The sequence below is a fragment of the Pongo pygmaeus genome, chromosome 16, assembly GCF_028885625.2.
Source record: "Pongo pygmaeus isolate AG05252 chromosome 16, NHGRI_mPonPyg2-v2.0_pri, whole genome shotgun sequence".
Classification (NCBI taxonomy): Eukaryota; Metazoa; Chordata; class Mammalia; order Primates; family Hominidae; genus Pongo; species Pongo pygmaeus.
Genome location: NC_072389.2, coordinates 80,403,662 through 80,426,093, shown reverse-complemented (window position 1 = coordinate 80,426,093; position 22,432 = coordinate 80,403,662). Strand labels below are relative to the sequence as shown.

At 54.1% G+C, this 22,432-nt stretch overlaps 1 protein-coding gene across 1 annotated transcript; it reads right to left on the bottom strand.

Annotated features, from left to right (window-relative positions):
• Window positions 1–74: 74 nt before the first annotated feature.
• Window positions 75–13,181, bottom strand: LMAN1L (lectin, mannose binding 1 like). Its single transcript, XM_054452439.2, is given in 15 exon segments — window positions 75–282; window positions 285–357; window positions 1,369–1,496; window positions 2,170–2,293; window positions 3,141–3,208; window positions 3,917–3,988; window positions 4,613–4,764; window positions 5,072–5,204; window positions 5,740–5,795; window positions 6,566–6,686; window positions 7,021–7,120; window positions 9,136–9,194; window positions 9,292–9,399; window positions 9,515–9,669; window positions 12,809–13,181. Coding segments are annotated over 15 exon segments (1,626 nt in total). The 5' UTR covers window positions 13,023–13,181; the 3' UTR covers window positions 75–219.
• Between the last annotated feature and the right edge of the window lie 9,251 nt (window positions 13,182–22,432).

Genomic DNA, 22,432 nt, shown 5'->3' with positions numbered 1-22,432 from the left:
CAGAAGGGGTGGAAGCCTTCACAGAGATTAGGGTGAGGCTGGAAAGAAGACCAGCATATCACAGCATGGGGAGAGGGAAATTACCTTTAATAAGGTGGGAGCATGCCGAAAGCTCAGGTGTGGGTGGGAGCTGGGCACCCAGACAGAGAGGATACTGACCAAGCCCCCACCCAAGACACTGCCTGCTTCCCAGTGATGCAAAGCAGGCTCTGAGGTGGGTCAGGCAGGCATGCTGGCAGGGAGAGGCTGCCTCCTCAGAATCCCTGGGGCCCTGGGGCCCTGGGGGTGTGTGGTGCAGGACACAGAGGAAGGCTGCCTGTGGAGAGACACTCCTGAAGGCTCTTGTTCAGCTCCTGCCTGCTGCCAGAGAGAAGGTTACAGGTTACTTGCGTCTCTTCTTTATGGGCTTTTGAAAAACCAAGACTCTCATGCTTGCCTTGCTACACTCACTGCACCACAACTTCCGCTGTTCTTGGACTTTCTGTGGCTCCTTTGGCCTGCTGCATATGGTCCACACTTTCCCCCTGGGCATGTAAGGTCTGCCCTAGTGGCTCCAGGCTGATTGCCACCACTGCACTCCTGTGCATGCGCTGAAGCCTGTGAGCATTTCCACCTTGTGCTTTTTAAAGCTTAGCTCATTTTACTCCTCCTCCAGGACCATCTCAGCCCACACGGACTCTTCTTGTCTTGAAATTCCACCAACAAAGATTGTCAGTCTCATTGCTGAAGCCTTTAGCACACCCCACATCTCTAAATGGTGCACGTTCATTCAGCAAACACACACCAAGCAAAACTAGTGACCTCCTCTCACTTTTTTAGATCTCTTTGCCCAATTTCACAAACTAGTCCTGCCCTTTGCTCCAAAACTACTGAACTTGCCACTTTTTCTCTAAAATATTATGTTTTTCTCATGCCTCCCTGCCTTTTCTCATGCTGTTCCCTCTGCCTCTATGCCTTTACCTATCTTGTCAGGGTGGAAAACTCGTAGTCACCTTAATGACCATATCAAATGTCCCTTCCAGGTTGATTCCCTAACCAAGGGGGGTCAAGTGTGTTCTCCTGCACTCTCGTAGCCCCTCAGCCTCCTGACATCATGGCATTGACTACACAGGGTCAGTTAGACCTGTGTGAGTGAGCTCCGTGAGAGCAGGACCCAGATGGGGTTAGTGGTCAGTAGTGCTTGGTGAGAGAGGTGGTCAGTAGTGCTTGGTGAGAGAATGGGCCTTATCCTGCACTGTGCTCTTTGTGATTTGGGGACTCGGCAGGTCCCCTCTGGGCTGAAGTGTCCCCTCTCCTAAATCCAATGGCTATAGCTGAGAACCAAGAGATGCCAGTGCTGTGGGAAGTCCTGCTCACGGGGTGGCCCACCTGAAGTGCACGTAGCCAAAGAAGCCTACAGTCTGAATGAGGAGGTAGAACAGGAAGATGCCAGGCTGCAGGCACGAGGAGGCCCTTGGGGGCTGGCCAGGTGGGCGGGGGGCCTTGGCCACTGCCTTCTGAAAGGGGAAAGTCTAAGGTCCTAGCTTAGCTTCTTACCCAGAAGGAGGGGGGGACCTGGAATCTAGGCCATGTGCATGCTCCGTTTTCTTTCCCCAGGCTTGGGGCGTCCTGGCTCTCATCCAGGGAACTTGGAGAGGGGGCAGTGTACAAAGCTGCCTCCCCCACCCCAGCTCCCATGGCTGCATCTGTGGGAACAGCTGGGAAGGCCTGGGGCCTGGGATCATCAAGGGGCCCAGGGCTCAAGAGAAGAGAAAGAGAGAAGTAGAAAGCCAAAGATAGGGTGAGCAAGGTGAGAGCAAGGGAACGAGGATGGGACAGGGCATGGGGAAGCACTGACTCCACCACTGGACTCTGAATGATCTTGGACACAGCCCACCCCATTTCCCCTCTGGTCATTGGATATTGGATCGAGGGGTGTCCAGGGCCCTGCTGGTGCTGAGTCTGTGGGACTCTCCAGAGAGGACAGAGGACAGAGAAAAGATGAGATGTGTGCTGGCACGTATGCATGCACACACAGACACTGACGCAGGCACAGATGTGCTTGCCAGCAGTCCTGGGAGGGGCGGGCAAAGGCAGGAGGGCTTGGGGCTGCTGAAGTGCTGGAAGAAGGGTGGCTGATCCCAGACGCCAAGGTTGGGGACCCCATGCTCCCCACTACTTCCCCCTCACTGCCGGGACCCGAATCTCCTTCTGCAGGAGGCCCAGGATGTGGCCCAGCTCTAAGAAATGATGCTCAGTGCCCACAGGCAGGTAGGAGACCTGGGCTTCTGCAGCCATGCGGACAGCTGCATCCCTAATCAGGGGTGGAAACCAAGTAAGATGACTCATTACCTCTTCTGCTTCCACCCAAATGGCCTAATCATTTCCCATTTCCCCAGGGGCAGCACATGGATGGGGAACAGGTACCATCCATGGGGCCCCTTCTTGGGGGCTGGTCTTTTCACCTCCAACCTTCTTCCTAGATCCTGAGACTTTAGCTCAGATAAAGATCTCCCTAAAGCTATCTGTGTCAACCCCAGGCTCCCCAGCTCTGCCTTCCATCCCCAGTCCCTGGGGATTTAACTCCTTTCCTTCTTCTCATCTAGGTGCCTCTCCACCCCCAACCCTAGGCATCTAGCTGTGTGTGTACAGAGGGGCTTTAGGCTTCAGGCTGGGATGCATGCCTCCTCCACAGCATCCCCAGGACACCCCCAGCCCCCAGGGCTCCAGAGGCCCGGCCTAGAGTGGGATACCGGGAAGTTAATCGGGGCACAAAACCAAGTCAGGGACTGTCTCCTCCAACTGGTCTGATCTTGGCTGTGCTCCCTCTCCAAGAGCCCCCATCAAAATGCCCCTCATCCCAGGAGCTTCCATTGAAGGAATGCTCAGATTTCTTAAGCCTCCTGAGGGTGGGAGTGTCTGAGGGGGCCTTCATGATGGGCTTCTCCGGGAGAGAATTGCTTTTCAACTAGGACTTGCAAAATGTTGAACTTGATTGAATTAAATTCAAGTCAACTCAACAAACCTAACTCCACCCCCAGCCCTTCCAATTGACAGGCTGTGTGCTGGCGCTCAGGAAATGATGGAAGGGATGAAGGGCTAATGGAGGAACTTCAGGCAGAGAAACAAGGTGGTGGAGGGGTCCCCACCCAGTCCCTTACCTCATCTCTTGCAGGGCCTGGAGCAGAGTCCACTGTCCATGGAGCAGGGCACCGACCTTGGCAGAGTCCTGCAGGAGGGGCAGCCTCTTGTCTAGGGCCCAGGACATAGCCCCTCTCTTCTCAGAGCCCACCTTCCCAGTGGCACTGCAGCCTCTTCCTTCCAGAGGCCTTCCCAGATTACCAGGGCCTCCTTATTTGGACGCACTGTGTTTCTCTGACCTCATCCATAAGGGCTTCCGCATTCCCCCTCCACTCACACCTCTCTCCCCAGGGGTGGTTGTTTCCTCCTGACAGTGGCCACTTTAGGGTTTTCTCAAAATACCTCTCCCTTCTTATTTATTTATTTGAGATGGAGTCCTGCTCTGCAGCCAGGCTGGAGTGCAGTGGCACAATCTCAGCTCACTGCTACCTCTGCCTCCCGGGTTCAAGTGATTCTTCTGCCTCAGTCTCTCGAGTAGCTGGGACTACAGATGCACGTCACCACGCCCAGCTAATTTTTGTATAATTTTTGTATTTTTAATAGAGACGGAGTTTCACCATGTTGGCCAGGATGGTCTCGATCTTTTGACCTCGTGATCTGCCCGCCTTGGCCTCCCAAAGTGCTAGGATTACAGGCGTGAGCCACCAAGCCAAGCCAAAATACCTCTCCCTTCTAAAAGTGGTTCTGTCCCCTGAAGGAGGCAGAGGCCCAGCCCAGTCTTCTCTGCCCCGGTTCGCCCAGAGCACCAGCCAAGCTGGGGCCAGTGCTGGTCAACACCCAGTGTTTGGATCCCTGCCTTATTGAGTGACATGGAGAGGTGGCCACCCCTCCCTGGGGTGGATGGAATCTGGCAGGAAGAGTCCAAGGCCTGGGGGTAGGATGAGAGAGGCCTGGCCCTGGAGTGTAAGTCCCTTCCCCTCTTCCCCACACACACTAGCAGCCCAGCCTAAGCTGCTCTGACACAAGATTAAAACCTCGAGCTGTCAGAGCCCAGCAAAGCCCACAAGAGCTGCTGGCCTCCTCTGCCCAGTATCTAACACCTTGGCTGAGTTTAGCTCTCAGGCCCCCAGGCTGGGCATGACCCGAAGCATGACTCCCTGGGGGAGGAGCCAGATGGCAATGAAGATGAAATGAGGCTTCTGGTGCAACTGAGCATTAAGCAAGCCCTATGCAAATCGCATGTGAAGCTACATGCAAATTAGCACCTAGTCTATTTCTGTCATTCATCTACAGAGCTGATTCCAAATATCTGGCATCTCCTCTCCCCAGCCTCAGCCTCAGCCTCAGCCTCAGCCTCAGCCCCAGCCCCATGCGCATTTGCTTGTGCAGAGATGCCATCCTGCATGCTGCCCTGCCCCATCCTGTGACCTGCAGCACTTCATCCCTGCCCTCCTTTCCCTCCAGGCCTTAGGGGCGACTAGTTGCTGACTACAGTGCTTGCTCCTCTTTCAGGCCCGCAGGTGGAGCCTTGGATGCCTGTGGGGCTTCTCACCCAGCCTCCATCAGGCCCGGCTTGGCCTGGGGGCCCCAGCTGCTTCTTCCATTGTCTCTCAGCCTGGGCCAGCTGCTCGGAGAGACCCCACAGAGCCTGCAGGATCCGGCTGTGTCTGCCCAGCATCTCCTCCAGGTCAAAGAGCCTTTCCCCTGGGGATTAGGGCAGAGCTGGGATAGGCAGCCAGCCATGGTGGGGTAACACAGCCTATCTTATCTTTGGGGGGGCTTCTTGGAGAGGGGTGCCAGAAGGTGTGGCTGCTGCCTCCAAGATCCTCTCCTGGAAAATGAGTCTGAGTGGTAAGGTGGGAATAGGACAGAACCCTTGGGTCCAGGGCCTGCTTAGATGTGGCCTCCTCAGGCCTCAGTTTCCCTACTGATTAAAGGACTCCTGGTCATAAGGGTGGAGGATGCTGTGACACTCAGATGAGTGCCATCTGCCCGATCTCTCGGTCCCTACCTTCTCCTTGAGCTTCAGAGTCTGACTTTGGAGTTACATCCTCCCTGGTGCCCAAGCCCAGCCTTGCCCGCAGCCCTTCCAGCTGCCTCGCCAGGCGGAGCTGCTCCATCTCCAGGAAGGGCTGAGGGGGAACCTAGGGGAGGAAGACAGAAAGTCGGGCCCCAAACCCATGGGAGATCCAGAGGCGAGGGGAGCCTTCCCACAGGCTTCCCCATGAGCCCAGCCTTCCTCCCTGGCCATCTGGCCCTGTAGTTTCCAGCCCTCTGAGTTCTGCCTTCACGCAGATCCCCACCGTCTTCTCTCCCTGCTGTGGCCTCAAGCCTGTATGTGCTGATCCGTGGCTCCTTTAAGCTCATCTCCTCCAGGCAGCCTTCCTTGAGCCACTGGCTGGTTGGGACCCCTCCTCTGTGCTCCCACAGCCCCCTGCACCTTTTGAGACCTGGCACTGATTGCTCTGAACTGTAATGTCACAGCCTGAGCCAGCCAGCCTGCGAGGACTCGCAGACCGGGCCTGGCCCGCAGCACTGCCCTACACAAGGTCTGGCCTGAGCAGAGCTCAGAGGCCAGGTGGAGGTAAGGGCTGGAATGGTAGGTCTGAGGGCACCATGACATGGGTGAGGGCAGGGTCCCTGGGCTGCCATTCTCAGGTAGGCCAGGGCTGGCATCACCTCTGGGCTGGGCTCACTCAGGCTGAAGGTCAGGAAGGACAGGACATCATGATCGTCTGGAAGGGGACAGATGAAGGAGAAGTAAGACCCCTCCACCCAGCAGCCCCCTCGCTCAGCCTTCACCCTCACTGCCATGATATCCCACCGAGGCAAGAGGGGAGACTTTGGGCCACCATCTGATGCTTGTCTTGCTCACTTCATAGGAAGGTGTGAGGGTTGACAGGTAGATGGGTGGGTGGTGAGGGTTGAACCTCACACTCAGTCAGAGGCAGGCCCCTGTGGCAGAACTGGATGATCCCAAAACATCCCGGGCTAGAGCCATGGCAGCAGACCAACGGACACTCTCTAGGCCCCCAGAGCACAGCTGCTACTGGTAGTAGCAACTGCACCGTGGCCACCTTTCCAGCATAGCTCTGACCATGTCACTCTCCTCCTCAGAAGCCAGACCAAGGTCCTGGCATTCAAGGACTCCCACGCTCTGGTTGCCCTTGGCTTTCCCGCTGTGGGACCCTCCGTGGACTCTCCATGGTGTCACATCTCTTTGCTCCATTTTCCTAAATGTCCCTCCTTGCTGTCTGTCTTCCACTTGTCCCGCAGCTCACAGCTAGGAGTACTTATATGGCCAGCACTGAAATCAAAGCTTCTCTTGTTTTATCCCATTTGAGACTTGCAAGTCTCAAGGCAGACATTACTTTTCCGAAGGGTCATGGAGGCCCAGGTCCGTGGCGAAGTGGCTGACGCCACCCCAGTGCTCTTTAGAAGGTGTGCTGAGGGTGATTTATTCGTCACTGCCCTTCTGCTCTTACCTGCCCAGTGGGATCCTCACCTGCCAGGGTGACGGTGGCTGCTGAGACCCCAAAGAAACCTCCAGGGACCAAAAGCAGGGGCCCCACATCCATGCAGAACTCATCTGGATCACTGGGAGTGAGGCCACTGTTCAAGGACACCTGAGGGACACGGAGGGAGTGAGCAGTGGGGGGATGTCTCTACCTCTGACTCCCTGGCTCCCCTGGCCGTGGGACGGCAGGTGGCCCTAGGGCTTGGTATCAGAATGGCATGGAGGTGACCCGCACTCCTGGTCTCATGTGAGCCCTTACATGTATGTGCTCTGGGTGAGTGTTAGGATTCTGTGTAGGGATGTAGGATCCCCTGTGGATGTTGGCCCGTGTGCGCCAGGGACCTCACGTGGTGTCACAGGCGCTGGTGTGTTGGGGCCGTGGGCACGCACACATAGCAGCTCTGTAACTCAGAGCCCTGTCAGAAGCAGAAAGGGTGACTCACGCGCAGCCTCTGACCCCAGTAGGTGATCTGTGCTCTGAAGGGGTGTGGCTGGTTCCGGAAGTCCCGATGACAGGAGCCCAGCGCTTGGCTGGCTCCATCCCTGTGGGCAGTTTGTTCACTTGTTTGTTTTTGAGAAAGAGTCGCTGCCCAGGCTGGAGTGCAATGGTGCAGTTGTGGCTCATTGCAACCTCTGCCTGCTGGACTCAAGTGATCCTCTCACCTCAGCCTCCCAAGTAGCTAAGACTACAGGCATGCACCACCATGCCCAGCTAATTTTTGTATTTTTAGTAGAGATGGGGTTTCACATTGTTGGTCAGGCTGGTCTCAGACTCCTGACCTCAAGTGATCCACCTGTCTTGGCTCCCAAAGTGCTGGGATTACAGGCGTGAGCCACCATGCCTGGCCCTTGTGGGCAGTTGGAATCCAGCCAGGATATACAGGACTCAAGGCCTGGACAGTGAGGGCAGTCCCAGAAGCCACTCTGCCCAGATTTGCTGTGCCACCTCCCTTTCCGCTGGGCGAGCTGGCATGGGACATGTACCTTGTCTAGCTTGAGTCTCTCTTGTTGTAGCCTGCTCCCTTGGCAGAAGAGGGCAGGGGGAGCAAGCCCTGCCTGACGGAATGTTGGGACTTGGATTTACAGAAGGGGCCAGGGGCCTCCCTGTGGCCCTTCCTTAAGGGGACAAAGGCCTGGACCAACAATGCAGTTTCTGCCCTCCATTCCCCCGACCCACCTATCACCCTCGTCCTATCACCCTTACCTCCCTCCTTCTTCTCTCTCTTTTTTTTTTTTTCGGAGATGGAGTCTTGCTCTGTTGCCCTGGCTGGAGTGCAGTGGCGCGATCTCGGCTCACTGCAACCTTTGCCTCCTGGGTTCAAGCGGTTCTCCTGCCTCAGCCTCCCAAGTAGCTGGGATTACAGGTGCTTGCCACCACACCCAGCTAATTTTTTTAATTTTTAGTAGAGACAGGGTTTCACCATGTTGGCCAGGCTGGTCTCAAACTCCTGACCTCAGGTGATTAGCCCGCCTCAGCCTCTCAAAATGCTGGGATTACAGGCGTGAGCCACTGTGCCTGGCCTCTCCCTCCTCCTTCTTTTAAAGTCCAAGTCCCCTGTGCCTCTGACTTCCTTTTCCTCTCCCAGCTGCCAAGGCTCAGAATGCAGCTGACTCAGGACGCATGACCTGGACATGTCCCGGCAGCCAAGGACAATGTGACCAGGCTGCCTCCCTGACAGGTCGGCTCGGCAGGCTCTGGGGAGTCAGGAGAAGAGTGTTAAACGCTGAGTGTCTCTGGACACCTCAGGCTACTCACAGCAGAGCGTCTGACAGTGCCGCCTTCCGCCAAGAGGGAGGCAGCACAGAGCAGAGGAGAAGCCAGCACCAGAGCAGCCACCTGGGTTCGTGCCCCGAGCTGTGTGACCTTGGGCAAGCCATCTCATCTCTCCAAACCCCAGTGTTCCCATCTCTAAAACGAGGACGGTAATTGGAACGACCTCATAACAATGTTATGAGGGTTAACTAAGACAATAAATGAGAAGGGCTTGGTGCTGTGCCTGGCATGCAATCAGCTCACTCTATAAACGCAATTACTCTAATTGTTATGAGCCGAGAGAAGGTTGCTGAGAGACACTGACAAACAGGCCCAGCTACTGAGGAGGCAGCGGGGCCGGGGAGGGACAGAAGCCAAATCATCAGGGGAAAGGGAAGGGACAGCTATGCAGGGAAGGGCGGGGACCCTCCCGGGGTAAGTATGGGCTCAAAGTTCAGCTCTCCGCACGGCACATCCCTTCCCCTCTCTGGGGCTCAATGTCCTGACCTGTAAATGGGACGAATAACCCCCCACTTATGGAGGGTGTTGGAGATGGGATGAGATCACGGGAGCAAAGATACTCATCACAGGCCCCAGCCTGTGTCATTTCACCTGGGGCTGCTGGGTCGAAGGAATCAAGCCCCAGGGGGGCGGACTTTGGCTGAGTGAGAGAGTCCAGCAAGTATGGCGGCCCGGGAGGGTGGGCCCCCTGCTGGAGGAGGCTGGGGCAGGGGCTCGAATCGGGGGGACGGGCCCCTTCCAATGCAAAAATGGAGGTGAGTGGTCAGTCCAGACAGGCCCTTACCCAGGCTGCTCAGAGGGGATGTGCCCATCGCTGGCCAGCACACGGATGGCAGGACTGTTCTGCAGGGAGGTGAGAAGCAGCCTGAGCCGCGGGCATGGCGGGAGGGGGAGGGTGTGAGCGGGCAGGCAGGCTGGCAGGCAGGAGACCACTACGCACCTGAGTATCCTCTGCCGAAGAGTCAAAGAAGATCCCGATGCCGTCCCACGAGGCCAGCCCCCCAAGGACAGAGCCTACATGGCCCCTGCCCCGGGTGTACCACACGGCCTGCAGGTCCCCAGCCCCTCAGCTCAGGGAACCGTGTGGGATACTGGGACCCCGGGGCTCATCACCCGCCTCCCTGACCCACCCCGCTCTGTCAGCTCTGGGAGAGGACACTCACCATGCCCTGGGCTCCCCGGCGCCCCAGTCCCGTCACCCTCATCTGCACCTCTACTTCCCAGGCAGAGAAGGGGACAGAGGCCCTGCTCCACACGGCGCCACTCCGGTTCCTCATGGATGGCGTCAGCCGCACTTCCTCCAGGCCCAGGATGGCGTCTGTGGACCAGGGCAGCTCAAGCCCCAGGCCCCACTACACCCCAGCTCCCCCTTCACTCTCTCACTGGCCCGGGCTAGGCTCCCAGAAGAGGAGGAGACAACGACAAGGCCTGCCATTAAATAACCGGCCAGCCAGGGAAGCAGGAGTCAGAGCCCAGCACAGCTGGAGGGGCCTTTGCTGGGGAGGGCAGTGAATGCCAGCACCATCCACGTCGTCAGCGAAGCCTCACCGCAGTGTGTGTTGTCTGTTTTTATAAGAACCCATCTAACAGATGAGGAAAGTGAGGCTCAGAAAAGTTAAGGAACTAAGTGGATTGGATGGAATTCGGCTCCATATGACTGCAAAGCACAAGCTTTTTCCACCATGAGAGAGATTTGTGTCTAACTCTTCCCATTTCTCAGATGAGGAAACTGAGGCCTTGTGACAAAAAAGGAAGTGCCTGAGACCACAGAACACAGGAGAGCACTTTAGGAGGGAGTAACTGCAAGAAGGCCCAAGACTCTAGGCTGTGGCCAAATGAGGCCAGAGCTTCCTGGTGGACAGGACCTAGGGGGCATTCCAAGGTGAGGAAAGCAGGAAAGCAAAGGTGTGAAGGTGAGAACCAGCCCACAGGACGGCGATGAAAGAGTGCAGGATGGAGTGTGTGTGTGAGAATTGTCACTGGTGGTGGTGGGGCGGGGAGGAAGGAGCCCTGCATGGTAGGAAGAAGGAATGGGAGAGAAACTGAGGCAGTCTTGGCAGGAACTGGGGGCAGGGAATTCAGAGGCCCTACTCCAGCTCGCTCCCCACCCTCCAACCTGCCAGCCTGGAACCTGGCCCAGGGCCCAGACTCTGCCAGGACGTTCTGGAGGCTGCTAATCCAGACTGTTTGCTCTATAAACAAACAGTTTATAGAGGGTAGGGAGGCTCAGAGCTGCAAGGCCACAAGTCCCAGGGCCTCTGGAAGCTGTCACTGCCTCTGAAATCCTTGCAGAAGGCTTTCAGCCTTACGAGGCCTGTGGGTGAGACCTTGCCCCAGACCATGGGCTCCCTCAGCCTGACTCTGCCTGGTATCTCTGGGCTGGGCACAGAGGAGCATCAGGGTGAACGAATGAATGAACAGACAATGCACACATCACTGGGTGATCTTGGAGAAGGTGCCTCTGCTCCCTCACATGATCTGTGACACCCAGACTTGCCAAGGCCCAGAGCAGTGAGTGTTGTATAAGCTTTGCCATCCTGGTCCTGAAGCAGGGCCCAGCTTGGTGCTGTGAGAAACAGCCCACTTTTTTGTTACTTCCTGTGTCTCTATGAAGGAGGACTGGAAGAAACCCTACTGACAGGGCCTATCATCTTAAAGGGATATTTTGGGCTGGGTGCGGTGGCTCACGCCTATAATCCCAGCACTTTGGATAGCCAAGGCAGGCAGATCATCTGAGCTCAGGAGTTCGAGACCAGCCTGGCCAACATGGTGAAACCCCGTCTCTACTTAAAAAATACAAAAATTAGGCTGGGCGCGGTGGCTTGCCTGTAATTCCAGCACTTTGGGAGGCCAAGGCGGGCGGATCACGAGGTCAGGAGATCGAAACTATCCTGGCTAACAAGGTGAAACCCCGTCTCTACTAAAAGTACAAAAAATTAGCTGGGCGTGGTGGCAGCCACCTGTAGTCCCAGCTACTGGGGAGGCTGAGGCAGGAGAATGGCATGAACCCAGGAGGCGGAGCTTGCAGTGAGCCGAGATCACATCACTGCACTCCAGCCTGGGCAACAGAGCAAGACTCCATCTCGAAAAAAAAAAAAAAAATACAAAAATTAGCTGCGTGTGGTGGCACACACCTGTAATCCCAGCTACTCAGGAGGCTGAGGCAGGAGAATCGCTTGAATCCGGGAGGTGAAGGTTGCAGTGAGCCAAGATCCCACCACTGCACTCCAGCCTGGGCAACAAGAGTGAAACTCCATCTCAAAAAAAAAAAAAAAAAAAAAAAGAGGGATATTTTGTCCTGGCTTTAGTTAGGAATCGTTAGGAATCGTGCCATTTCTCAGAACTCACATCTTTTTTTTTTTTTTTTTTGAGACAGAGTCTGGCTCTGTGCCCAGGCTGGAGTGCAATGGTGGGATCTCAGCTCACTGCAACCTTGCCCTCCCAGGTTCAAGCAATTCTCCTGCCTCAGCCTCCTGAGTAGCTGGGACTACAGGCGCATGCCACCACACCCAGCTAATTTTTGTATTTTTAGTAGAGACGGGGTTCACCATTTTGGCCAGGATGGTTTCGATCTCTTGACCTTGTGATTCACCCGCCTCGGCCTCCCAAAGTGCTGGGATTACAGGCGTGAGCCACTGTGCCTGGCCAAGAATTCACATTTTATAGACAGAAATCCACAGCCGATCTGCTTTCTATCTTTGCTTTGCCTGCTAAGAGGCTCAGAATTAAATCCATGGCCCAACTCTGAGGTGGACAGACCTCACAGCATATGTTTTGGAAGCCTTGCTCCTAGACTATTTCATGCTCCACTCTAATCCTCATTGTTCTTGCTCACTCCCTCTATCGTGTAGTTCCATCATCACAAATCCTTTTTGGAACAAGATCTGGTAGAAGACACACTCTTTGTAGGTCTGGGTTTGGAAGTCCCTGAACACAAACCTATGGGCTAAGATGCTCTCATGCCTGCTTCCACTCACAACACACATACAGGGAAGGGCTGGTGCTCACTCGCCTGGGATGAGGATGCTTCCCTCCAGGTAACCCCCAGTTCTCATGGTCAGCCACAGGCCTGCTGGGATGGAGCCGGGACAGTGGAGGTTTGTGCTGGTCCACATTGCCTTCTGTGTGCCTGAGACTTAGTGTGTGAGCATGTGTCTGTGTGTTCACAGGTCAGAGGCAGAGGAAGGGCAGGGGTCCAAGGAGAGGCAGAGGAGAAGAGAGAAGTCCTGGGGCAGGGAAGCAGAGAGGCAGAGGAGAAACAGCAGGGGTGGGGGGTGTTGAGGGGGTGGAGCAGCAGACAAGCCTGGAAGGGGTCCTGGGGTGCCTGGCACTGTTCCAGGCCTTGCCCCACCCTGGACAGAGATATGGCTGTGACAGACCCACTCCCCACCAAGTCACAGCCCCTCCAGCACTTTGAGGGACCCTGGGCATGGCTGGTCCCCACCCCTGCCCCTCACCTCCATGATGGCTCCAGAAGGGTATTCCAGCTCCAGGCAATGCCAGCCTTGGGCCTTTGAAGCTGAGCTTGTACTCAAACCTGCGCAGAGGAGGACGCCCCGTCTCAGGCCTGTGGGGGTCTAGGAGCAGGAGGACAAGGCAGAACAAGGGACCTGGACCTCTGACCGCCGGCATTGTGAGGGCGCCTGAAGTCTGGGCCCTGGGGTACATCATAGCTGGGAGGCTGGGGAGGGGATCCTGGGATAGGGCCAGGCAGGGAGGAGCTGGGGACTGGCCAGGAGCTGGGTTTTGGCACTGTCCTCTCCCTCCCTCTCCAGCGTAGACATCCTGTTCCTTCCAGGCCTGCTGTCAGGCCCCGCCCGTCCCTCACCTCCAGTCTGACGTGGGCAGCGGGACCCCTCGACAACCTGAGCTCTGCCCCTGCTCCCGACTCAGGCCATCTTTCTGTCTCCCACCACTTCCAGCAGTTGGATGTGGGGGAGGGGGGGAGGGGGGGAGGGGGGTTGCCCAGGGTTGGGCCCCATCCTTCAGCAGCCCTGGCCTCCCCTCCCAGTTAGGAAGACAGGCCTCCACATTCTGCCTGTGTCCCCCAGCATGGATGGCACGTCTATCTGGACACCCATCCTTCTCTCCTTCCTGCCTCCTCTCTCCCTCTCCCGCATTCCCCCAGGCTCATCCTTCCAAGCAGCCTGGTTTCCTCAACAAAAGCATTACATGAAAAAAAGAAAGGGAGTCTTTAGAGACAGCACAAAAACACAACGTGCAGACCTTGTTTGGAGCCAAATTTTAACCCAAATGGGAAAAAAAAAAGATATTGGGGGAATTTGAACAACGGATATTTTTGAACAATGGATATTTGATTATATTGAGGAATTGTTAAAAATTTTAGGGCCAGGCACCGTGGCTCATGCCTGTAATCCTAGCACTTTGGGAGCCCAAGGCAGGTGAATCACCTGAGGTCAGGAGTTCGAGACCAGCCTGGCCAACATGGTGAAACCCCGTCTCTACTAAAAAAAAATACAAAAAATTAGCCAGGCATGGTGGTGCATGCCTGTAATCCCAGCTACTTGGGAGGCTGAGGCAGGAGAATCACTTGAACCTGGGAGGCAGAGGTTGCAGTGAGCGGAGATTGCACCATTGCACTCCAGCCTGGGTGACAAGAGCAAAAATCCATCTCAAAAAAAAAAAAAATTGAGGACTAATATGGTATTGTGGTTATGTTTTTTATTTTTTATTTTATTTTATTTATTTATTTTTTGAGACGGAGTCTCGCTCTGTCGCCCGGCCTGGAGTGCAGTGGCGCGATCTTGGCTCACTGCAAGCTCCGCCTCCCGGGTTCACACCATTCTTCTGCCTCAGCCTCCCAAGTAGCTGTGACTACAGGCGCCCGCCACCACGCCTGGCTAATTTTTTGTATTTTTTAGTAGAGATGGGATTTCACCGTGTTAACCAGGATGGTCTCATCTCCTGACCTCGTGATCTGCCCGACTTGGCCTCCCAAAGTGCTGGGATTATAGGCGTGAGCCACTGCAACCGCCTTTTTTTTTTTTTTCTTTTTGAGAGGTGGTGTCTTCCTATGTTACCAAGGATGGACTCAAACTTCTGGGCTCAAAGGATCTTCCTGCCTCCTGAATAGCTGGAAATAAAGGCATGAGCCACCATGCCTGGCTTGTGGTTATGTTTTTAAAGTGTCTTTTGGAGAAACATACAAAAGCTTTACAGATGGATTGCTGTAATGTCGGGGATTTGCTTCAAAATACTCCAGGGCTTGTTGGGGAGCAGGTGGGGTAGAGATGAGACAGAATTGACCTTGAGTTGGTAAGTGCTGAAGCTGGATGGCAGGATGCAGGGATTCCTTATATCTTCTATTTTTATTTTATTATTTTTTGAAACAGGGTCTCACTGTCACCCAGACTGCAGTGCAATGACAGGATTGTAGAGGAGCTAGGACTGCAGGCACACACTACCATGCCCAGCTAGCTAATTTTTTTTTTTTTTTTGAGACAAAGTCTCACTCTGTCACCCAGGCTGGAGTGCAGTGGCGTGATCTCGGTTGACTGCAACCTCCTCCTCTCAGGTTCAAGCGATTCTCCTGCCTCAGCCTCCTGAGTAGCTGGGATTACAGGCACCCACCACCATGCCTGGCTAATTTTTGTATTTTTTTTTTTTTGAGACGGAGTCTCCCTCTGTTGCCCAGGCTGGAGTGCAGTGGCGCAATCTCCGCTCACTGCAAGCCCCGCTCCCCCGGGTTCATGCCATTCTCCGGCCTCAGCCTCCAGGGTAGCTGGGACTACAGGCACCTGCCACCACGCCTGGCTAATTTTTTTGTATTTTTAGTAGAGACAGCGTTTCACAGTGTTTGCCAGGTTGGTCTTGATCTCCTGACCTCGTGATCCACCCGCCTTGGCCTCCCAAAGTGCTGGGATTACAGGCATGAGCCACCACGCCCAGCCAATTTTTGTATTTTTAGTAGAGACAGGGTTTCACCATTTTGGATTAGGCTGGTCTCGAACTCCTCACCTCAGGTGATCCGCCCACCTCAGCCTCTCAAAGTGCTGGGATTACAGGCGTGAGCCACAGCGCCCAGCCCCCAGATAATTTTTTAATTTTTATTTTTGTAGAGATGGGGGTCTTGTTTTGTTGCCCAGACTGGTCTTGAACTCCTGGCTTCAGGTGATCCTTCTGCCTTGGCTTCCCAAATTGCTGGGATTACAGGTGTGAGCCACAACACTGGCCTATTTTTATATATTTGAAAATTTTCATTAAAAACGTTTTTTAGAAGGAAAGAAATCCCATATTTCAAATATTTTCATCCAAATAAAAGTTTTCCAGAACGACTCATTTGCCAAGAATTCTGGATAGCTGAAATTTTCCTGTGTTTTGGAGGTTCCCAATAGGAGTCAGTGACTGAAGCTTTACAAATGGATTAAAATCAAAGTTGTACATGTGAAATGTTAGGACATGCTATAAGAAATCATTTTGCAGGCCAGGTGCAGTGGCTTACACCTGTAATCCCAGCACTTTGGGAGGCCGAGGTAGGCGGATCACCTGAGGTTGGGAGTTCAAGACCAGCCTGACCAACATGATGAAACCCTGTCTCTACTAAAAATACAAAATTAGCCAGGCGTGGTGGTGCATACCTGTAATCTGAGCTACTCAGGAGGCTGAGGCAGGAGAATCGCTTGAACCCAGGAGGCAGAGGTTGCAGTGAGCCGAGATCGCGCCATTGCACTCCAGCCTGGGTGACAAGAGTGAAACTCTGTCTCAGAAAAAAAAAAAAAAAGAAATCATTTTGCAACACTAAGCCCTCACCTGCCTCCATCTGCTCCTCCTACCTTCACAGCCACACTAGTGGACAGGTGGTCCATTCTGTCCCCGCCTCCTCACTGGATCCTCAAGCCCACTGGATCCTCAAGCCCTTGGCTTCCCGCTCCTGTCCCCACCACTCCATGGAAAACGCCCTCGCAAAGGCCTGAGCAGCAATGCCTGTTCTTTGGTCCTAGGAGACTCTTCTCAACCCAGTCTCTGCCACTTGAAATGCTGCTGACATCCACCTGCTCTCCCCGACCCCTCCTGTACCCTGAGTCCCCCCAAGGTCCACCTGCTTCTCCCCCTGCCCCTCGCTGCTCCCTTCACTAATCCCTTGCCAGCTGCTCTCCCTCCCTACCCCCATAAGCCTCAGGGCTTGCTTCTCCTCAACCCCACACTCCCTGACCAAGCTCCTCCATGCCCATGACTTCAAGCACATCCCTGTGCACACTCTCAAATCTACTTCTAGCCAGCCTTTCCTGGAAGACTTGAATGAATGTGTCTCTCTGCAGGGGACATCTCTGCTTGGATGTCACTAAGGCCCCCAGGAATTCCAAACTGAATTCCTCTTCTCCAGCCCCTTCATCCTCCTCCAGGCTTCAGGTCTCCCAGGTGGTACTGCCCCCTTACACCAGAGAGTGGAACTGCTCCCATATCCTTCCCTCTGCCTCATCCCCACATCTAGCCGTAGGCAGCCTCTTACATTTGTTCTTGCCATTCATACCGTGTTACCTGGTTCCTTAATCTTGCCAAGCCTTAGTTTTCTTATCTGTAAAATGGGAGCATTAATGGTATATACCTCCAAGAGTTGTTTGAAAAGTTACATGGAACGTATTTAGAGCAGGGCCTGGCAGACAGTGCTCAGCTCAGTAGGACAGCAGCCCCTTTATCCTCCTCTTCCCCACTACCTGCTGACTGCAGCCTCCTCACCGTCTCCCAGACCGCAGTGAGAAAGGTCTTTCTAAAATGCAGATCTGGGCCGGGTGTGGTGTCTCACGTCTGTAATCCCAGCACTTTGGGAGGCCAAGGCAGGTGGATCACCTGAGGTCAGGAGTTCCAGACCAGTCTGACTAACATGATGAAACCCTGTCTCTACTAAAAATACCAAATATGCATGATGGTGCATGCCTGTAATTCTAGCTACTCGGGAGGCTGAGGTAGGAGAATCGCTTGAACCCGGGAGGCAGAGGTCGCAGTGACTTGAGACTGCATCATTGCACTCCAGCCTGGACAACAAGGGCGAAACTCTGTCTCCAAAAAAAAAAAGTAAATAAATACAATAAAATAAAATACAGATCTGGCCATGCCACACCTCTGTCCTAAGCCCTTCAATTGCTGCTGGCTATCTTCCCATAACGTTGAGCTCCTCATTGGGCCTACAGAGGCAGGTGAGGTCCAGGCCCCTGCTTTCGCTTCGGCTTCACTGGCTTCCAAGCCACACCCCTTGGCGTCTGAGCCCCAGCAAGCTGGTCAGCTCGCTGTCGCACGTCACCACCTTTGGCTGGGCAGTGTCCTTCCTTTGCCAGGAATGCCCTTGCTGTCCCTGCCTGTTCTTTGAGTGTCTGAGGAGCCGCCCTGCCCTTCCCGCCGCCTCTGCCCCATTGGTGGGGTGCTGGTGGCAGGTATTCCCCCACTTTTCCGGAGAGCAGACTGAGTCCTGAGAAGGTTCCCCATCAGTTCACAAGCTCCTTAAGGGCAGGATCTATGTCTTGCTCATCTGTGATGAGCCAGTTGCCAGGGCAGAGAAGGGAGAGATGAGAGAAAAGAAAGAGGAAAAAAACAAGTAGAAACAGAGAGAGAGGCTGGGTGCAGTGGCTCACACCTGTAATCCCAGTACTTTGGGAGGCTGAGGTGGGTGGATCAGTTGAGGTCAGGAGTTCGAGACCAGCCTGGCCAATATGGCAAAACCCCCTCTCTACTAAAAATACAAAAATTAGCCAGGTGTGGTGGCAGGCGCTTGTAATCCCAGCTACTGGGGAGGCTGAGACACGAGAATCACTTGAACCCAGGAGGCAGAGGTTGTACTGAGCCGAGATCATGCCACTGCACTCCAGCCTAGGTTACAGAGCTAGACTCCCTCTCAAAAAAAAAAAGAAAAGGAAAGATGAATGGGAATATCCAGCCATCTGAGCCTGCAACCCTCAGGGTCCCATTGGCTGAGCCCTGTCCCTTCTCTCCTGTTGTTTTATGCCTGGCCCATCTCTGTTGTGTTGCTTGGCTGGCCCCTGTTGTGACCCTATAGCCACGGGCTTCACTGTGGGTTTCTGAATCCTAGCTGGCTTGGACCAGCTGTGAGAGCTGATTGCTGGAATCCCCATCCACCGCTGTATTCAGTGAAGTCAGATTGGTGCTTGAAATTGACCACAGTGAGAGTATTAACTCCACGGATATCAGCAAATGCTATAAATCAGAGCTACCCCACCCAGCCAGTGTCCTAGATTTGGATATTAAACATTCATCAGTGCACCACTGCCTGAGTCTCCCTCCTTCTCTGCACTTTCGGAGGGACTATCCCTCTCCCATCTCAGGCCGGTTCCCCCATGTTCTGGGTTCCCACCACCCACCCCCTGCTTTAAGGAAGGCTCTACCATCTACATACCACCCCTCCTGTCTATATCTCTTGCCTCACTCTCAGTACTCAGTACGATTTGAAGGTCAATGTCCTTCCCTTTGGCAGCCAAATTTGCTCAAGACTCTGCTGTCTTAAATCTACCAGCCGGGTGCGGTGGCTCATGCCTGTAATCCCAGCACTTTGGGAGGTCAAGAGATCGAGACCAGCCTGGCCAACATGGTGAAACCCTGTCTCTACTAAAAATACAAAAATTAGCTGGGTGTGGTGGTGGGCACCTGTAGTTCCAGCTACTCAGGAGGCTGAGGCAGGAGAATCACTTGAACCCGGGAGGCAGAGGTTGCAGTGAGCTGAGATTGCGCCACTGCACTCCAGCCTAGGTGACAGATCGAGACTCCATCTCAAAAAAAAAAAAAGAAAAAAGAAAAAAAAAAAAAACCCTAAATCTACCATATCCTCCTGTCACTCCTCCTCTCTCATCTCTCCATTACAACTTCATTTCTCAGACTGTCCACCTCTTGCGTTGCTCACACCCTTCTCTAGTCGCTGTGATCTGGAATCAGCCCTTATCAACACAGGCATTGTGGCTAAAACCAAGGGGCAGTTTGGCTGGGTGCAGTGGCTCATGCCTGTAATCCCAGCACTTTGGGAGGCCGAGGTGGATGAATCACTGAGGTCAGGAGTTCAAGACCAGCATGGCCAACATGGCGAAACTCTGTCTCTACTAAAAATACAAAAATTAGCCAGGCATGGTGGCGGGCACCTGTAATCCCAGCTACTTGGGAGGCTGAGGCAGGAGAATTGCTTGAATTCGGGAGGTGGAGTTTGCAGTGAGCCGAGATTGTGCCAGTGCTCTCCAGCTTTGGCGACAGAGACTCCGTTTCAAAAAAAATAAATAGCCAGGCGCAGTGGCTCACGCCCGTAATCCCAGCACTTTGGGAGGCCGAGGCAGGTGGATCACGAGGTCAGGAGATCAAGACCATCCTGGCTAACACAGTGAAACCCCGTCTCTACTAAAACTACAAAAAATTAGCTCGGAGTGGTGGCAGGCGCTTGTAGTCCCAGCTACTCGGGAGGGTGAGGCAGGAGAATGGCGTGAACCTGAGAGGCGGAGCTTGCAGCGAGCCCCAGATCGCACCATTGCACTCCAGCCTGGGCGACAGAGCGAGACTCCGTCTCAAAAAATAAAAATAAATAAATAAATAAATAAAACAAAACCAAAGGGCAGACTCAGCCTCCATCTCTGTGCCTTCTGGGAGGCAGGGACCCTGGTGGCTTCCTCCTCTTGAAGTTCTTTTCCCTCGGCTTTTACGACATGGCACTGGCGTGGTCAACCTCCTCTTCTTGACCTTTTTTTTTTTTGGGAGATGCAGTTTTGCTCTTGTTGCCCAGGCTGGAGTGCAGTGGCGTGATCTCAGCTCACTGCAACTTCTGCTTCCCGGGTTCAAGCAATTCTCCTGCCTCAGCCTCCAGAGTAGCTGGGATTACAGGTGTGCACCACCGCGCCTGGCTAATTTTATATTTTTAGTAGAGACGAGGTTTCACCATGTTGGTCAGGCTGGTCTCTTAACTCCCGACCTCAAGTGATCCACTGGCCTTGGCCTCCCGAAGTGTTGGGATTACAGGCGTGAGCCACTGTGCCCGGCTTTTTGGCAGTTTCAAAGCCTCACTTGAAACTCAATGTGTGGCTGGGTGTGGTGGCTCAGGCCTGTAATCCCAACACTTTGGGAGGCCGAGGCGGGAGGACTGCTTGAGGCCAGGCGTTCAAGGCTAGCCTAGGCAACATAGGGAGACCTCGCCTCTACAAAAAATTTAAAAATTAGCCAGTCTTGGTGGCATGCACTTGTAGTCCCAGCTACTTGAGAGGCTGAGGCAGGAGGACTGCTTCAGCCTGGGAGGTCAAGGCTGTAGTGAGCTGTGTTTGCACCACTGGACTCCAGCCTGGGCGACAGAATGAGACGCTGTCTCAAAACAACAAAAACCTTAACATGTCCTTAACCGAGCTCATGATACTTCCTCCTAAGCATGAGTCTCCCGTCCTCGCTCTGCGGATGCCCCCTGCTGCCCTCCCTGCATCCGTTCTGCTCAATCAGGCCTTGCTACGGCCCCTCCCTCTCCTCCACTCTCACACTGAATCCATAGCCAAGTTCGGCCAATTTTAGCTCTGGAGCTAAATCTCTCTGGAGACCGTCTCTCATCTGGACCAGTCCTCACTGTACTCTCTGAAACTCCTCTATCAGTAGCTAGGGTGATTTCAAAAACACATATATGGGCCGCGTGCAGTGGCTCACGCCTGTAATCCCAGCACTTTGGGAGGCCGAGGTGGTGGATCACTTGAGGACAGGAGTTTGAGACCAGCCTGGGCAACATGGTGAAACCCCGTTTCCACCAAAAATACAAAAATTAGCCAGGCATGGTGGTGCATGCCTGTTGTAATCCCAGTTACTTGGGAGGCTGAGGCAGGACAATCGCTTGAACCCAGGAGATGGAGGTTGCAGTGAGCTGAGATGGCACCACTGCACTCCAGCCTGGGTGACAGAGTAAGACTTCATCTAAAAAACAAACAAACAAACAAACAAAAAACAATTATCTGACATGTCACCCTCCTGATCAAACTTGTCATTGGCTTCCCATTATTCACTGTTTGATAAAAGCTAAGTCTTTGCCACAGCCACAGCCTCACCTCTCAGGCCTGGCTGTTCGTCCATCCTCACCCACTTTCTTGGAGATCTGAGATAAAGCTGCCCTCCCTCCAGTCTCAGCATCTCTTCCTGGAATGCTGCTAACTCCTGCCGTACAACCTGTTCATTCTGCTTCTGATCTCAGCTTAAACGCTGCTTCTTTCCAGAAGTCCTCCCTGATCTACAAAGATTCCCATGTTTTGTGTTCCTCATGTAGCACTTAAGTTTGTCACCGTCTATATGTGACTACTGATTGTCTTCCCAACTGTGGACTCCACAGGGTGTGTTTTGCTTACTGATGAACCTCAGTCCTAGCAAACAGCAGGTATTCAAATATTTGTTGTTGAATGAATGGTGTAGTTTTAGAAAAATTAGTCTGGCAGTGTGCAGAGAAGATGGAGTGGAAGCGGCGAGGAGGCTGTTGCACTGGGCCAGGAGAGATCATGGTGGATGGAACTACAGCGGGGCTGAGGAACAGACACAAGGTAGACTTCAAAGTCAGATCTCCCTGGATTTCAGGTCCTGTTGGCTGGTAGAGGAAGGGTCAGGGCCACAACAGGACAAGGGGAACACCCCACCTGCCTGCCTCAGGGAATACACGAAGCCTCCTCACACCTTCAGAGGTTCTGTACTGACCACTGCCCCTGGATAACCTGAGTGAGGGGAGAAAATCTCATGGCTGGTCCACATTCTCTATATGTTCCCCGACAAGGTGGGGTGGGGAGGGACTCCCCCTGACTGGAAGGTGCCAGGATCTCCCCTCTGCCCTGCATCCTCAGCCCCTGCCAAGTCTGGTATGACCTAAGGCCTAGCACATGGCAGGGGTGGGGACAGGGCAAAGCTGTGACATCGTGGGTGAAACTGGAGAACCACCAGGAGCTTTCCCGTCCCCCTCCGGGTCAGCATCTTCTCAGGCATGAGACATTTCTCTTCCTGCCAGAGGAAGCCCACTGGGCCCACCATTGCTTTTTCTCTCTCTTGCACAGGGGGCTTGACTACAACCCCGTTCCCATCTGTGCAGGCCTGGGCTCCCTCCCATCCCTGGCTCTAGCCCTCCTTGTGCT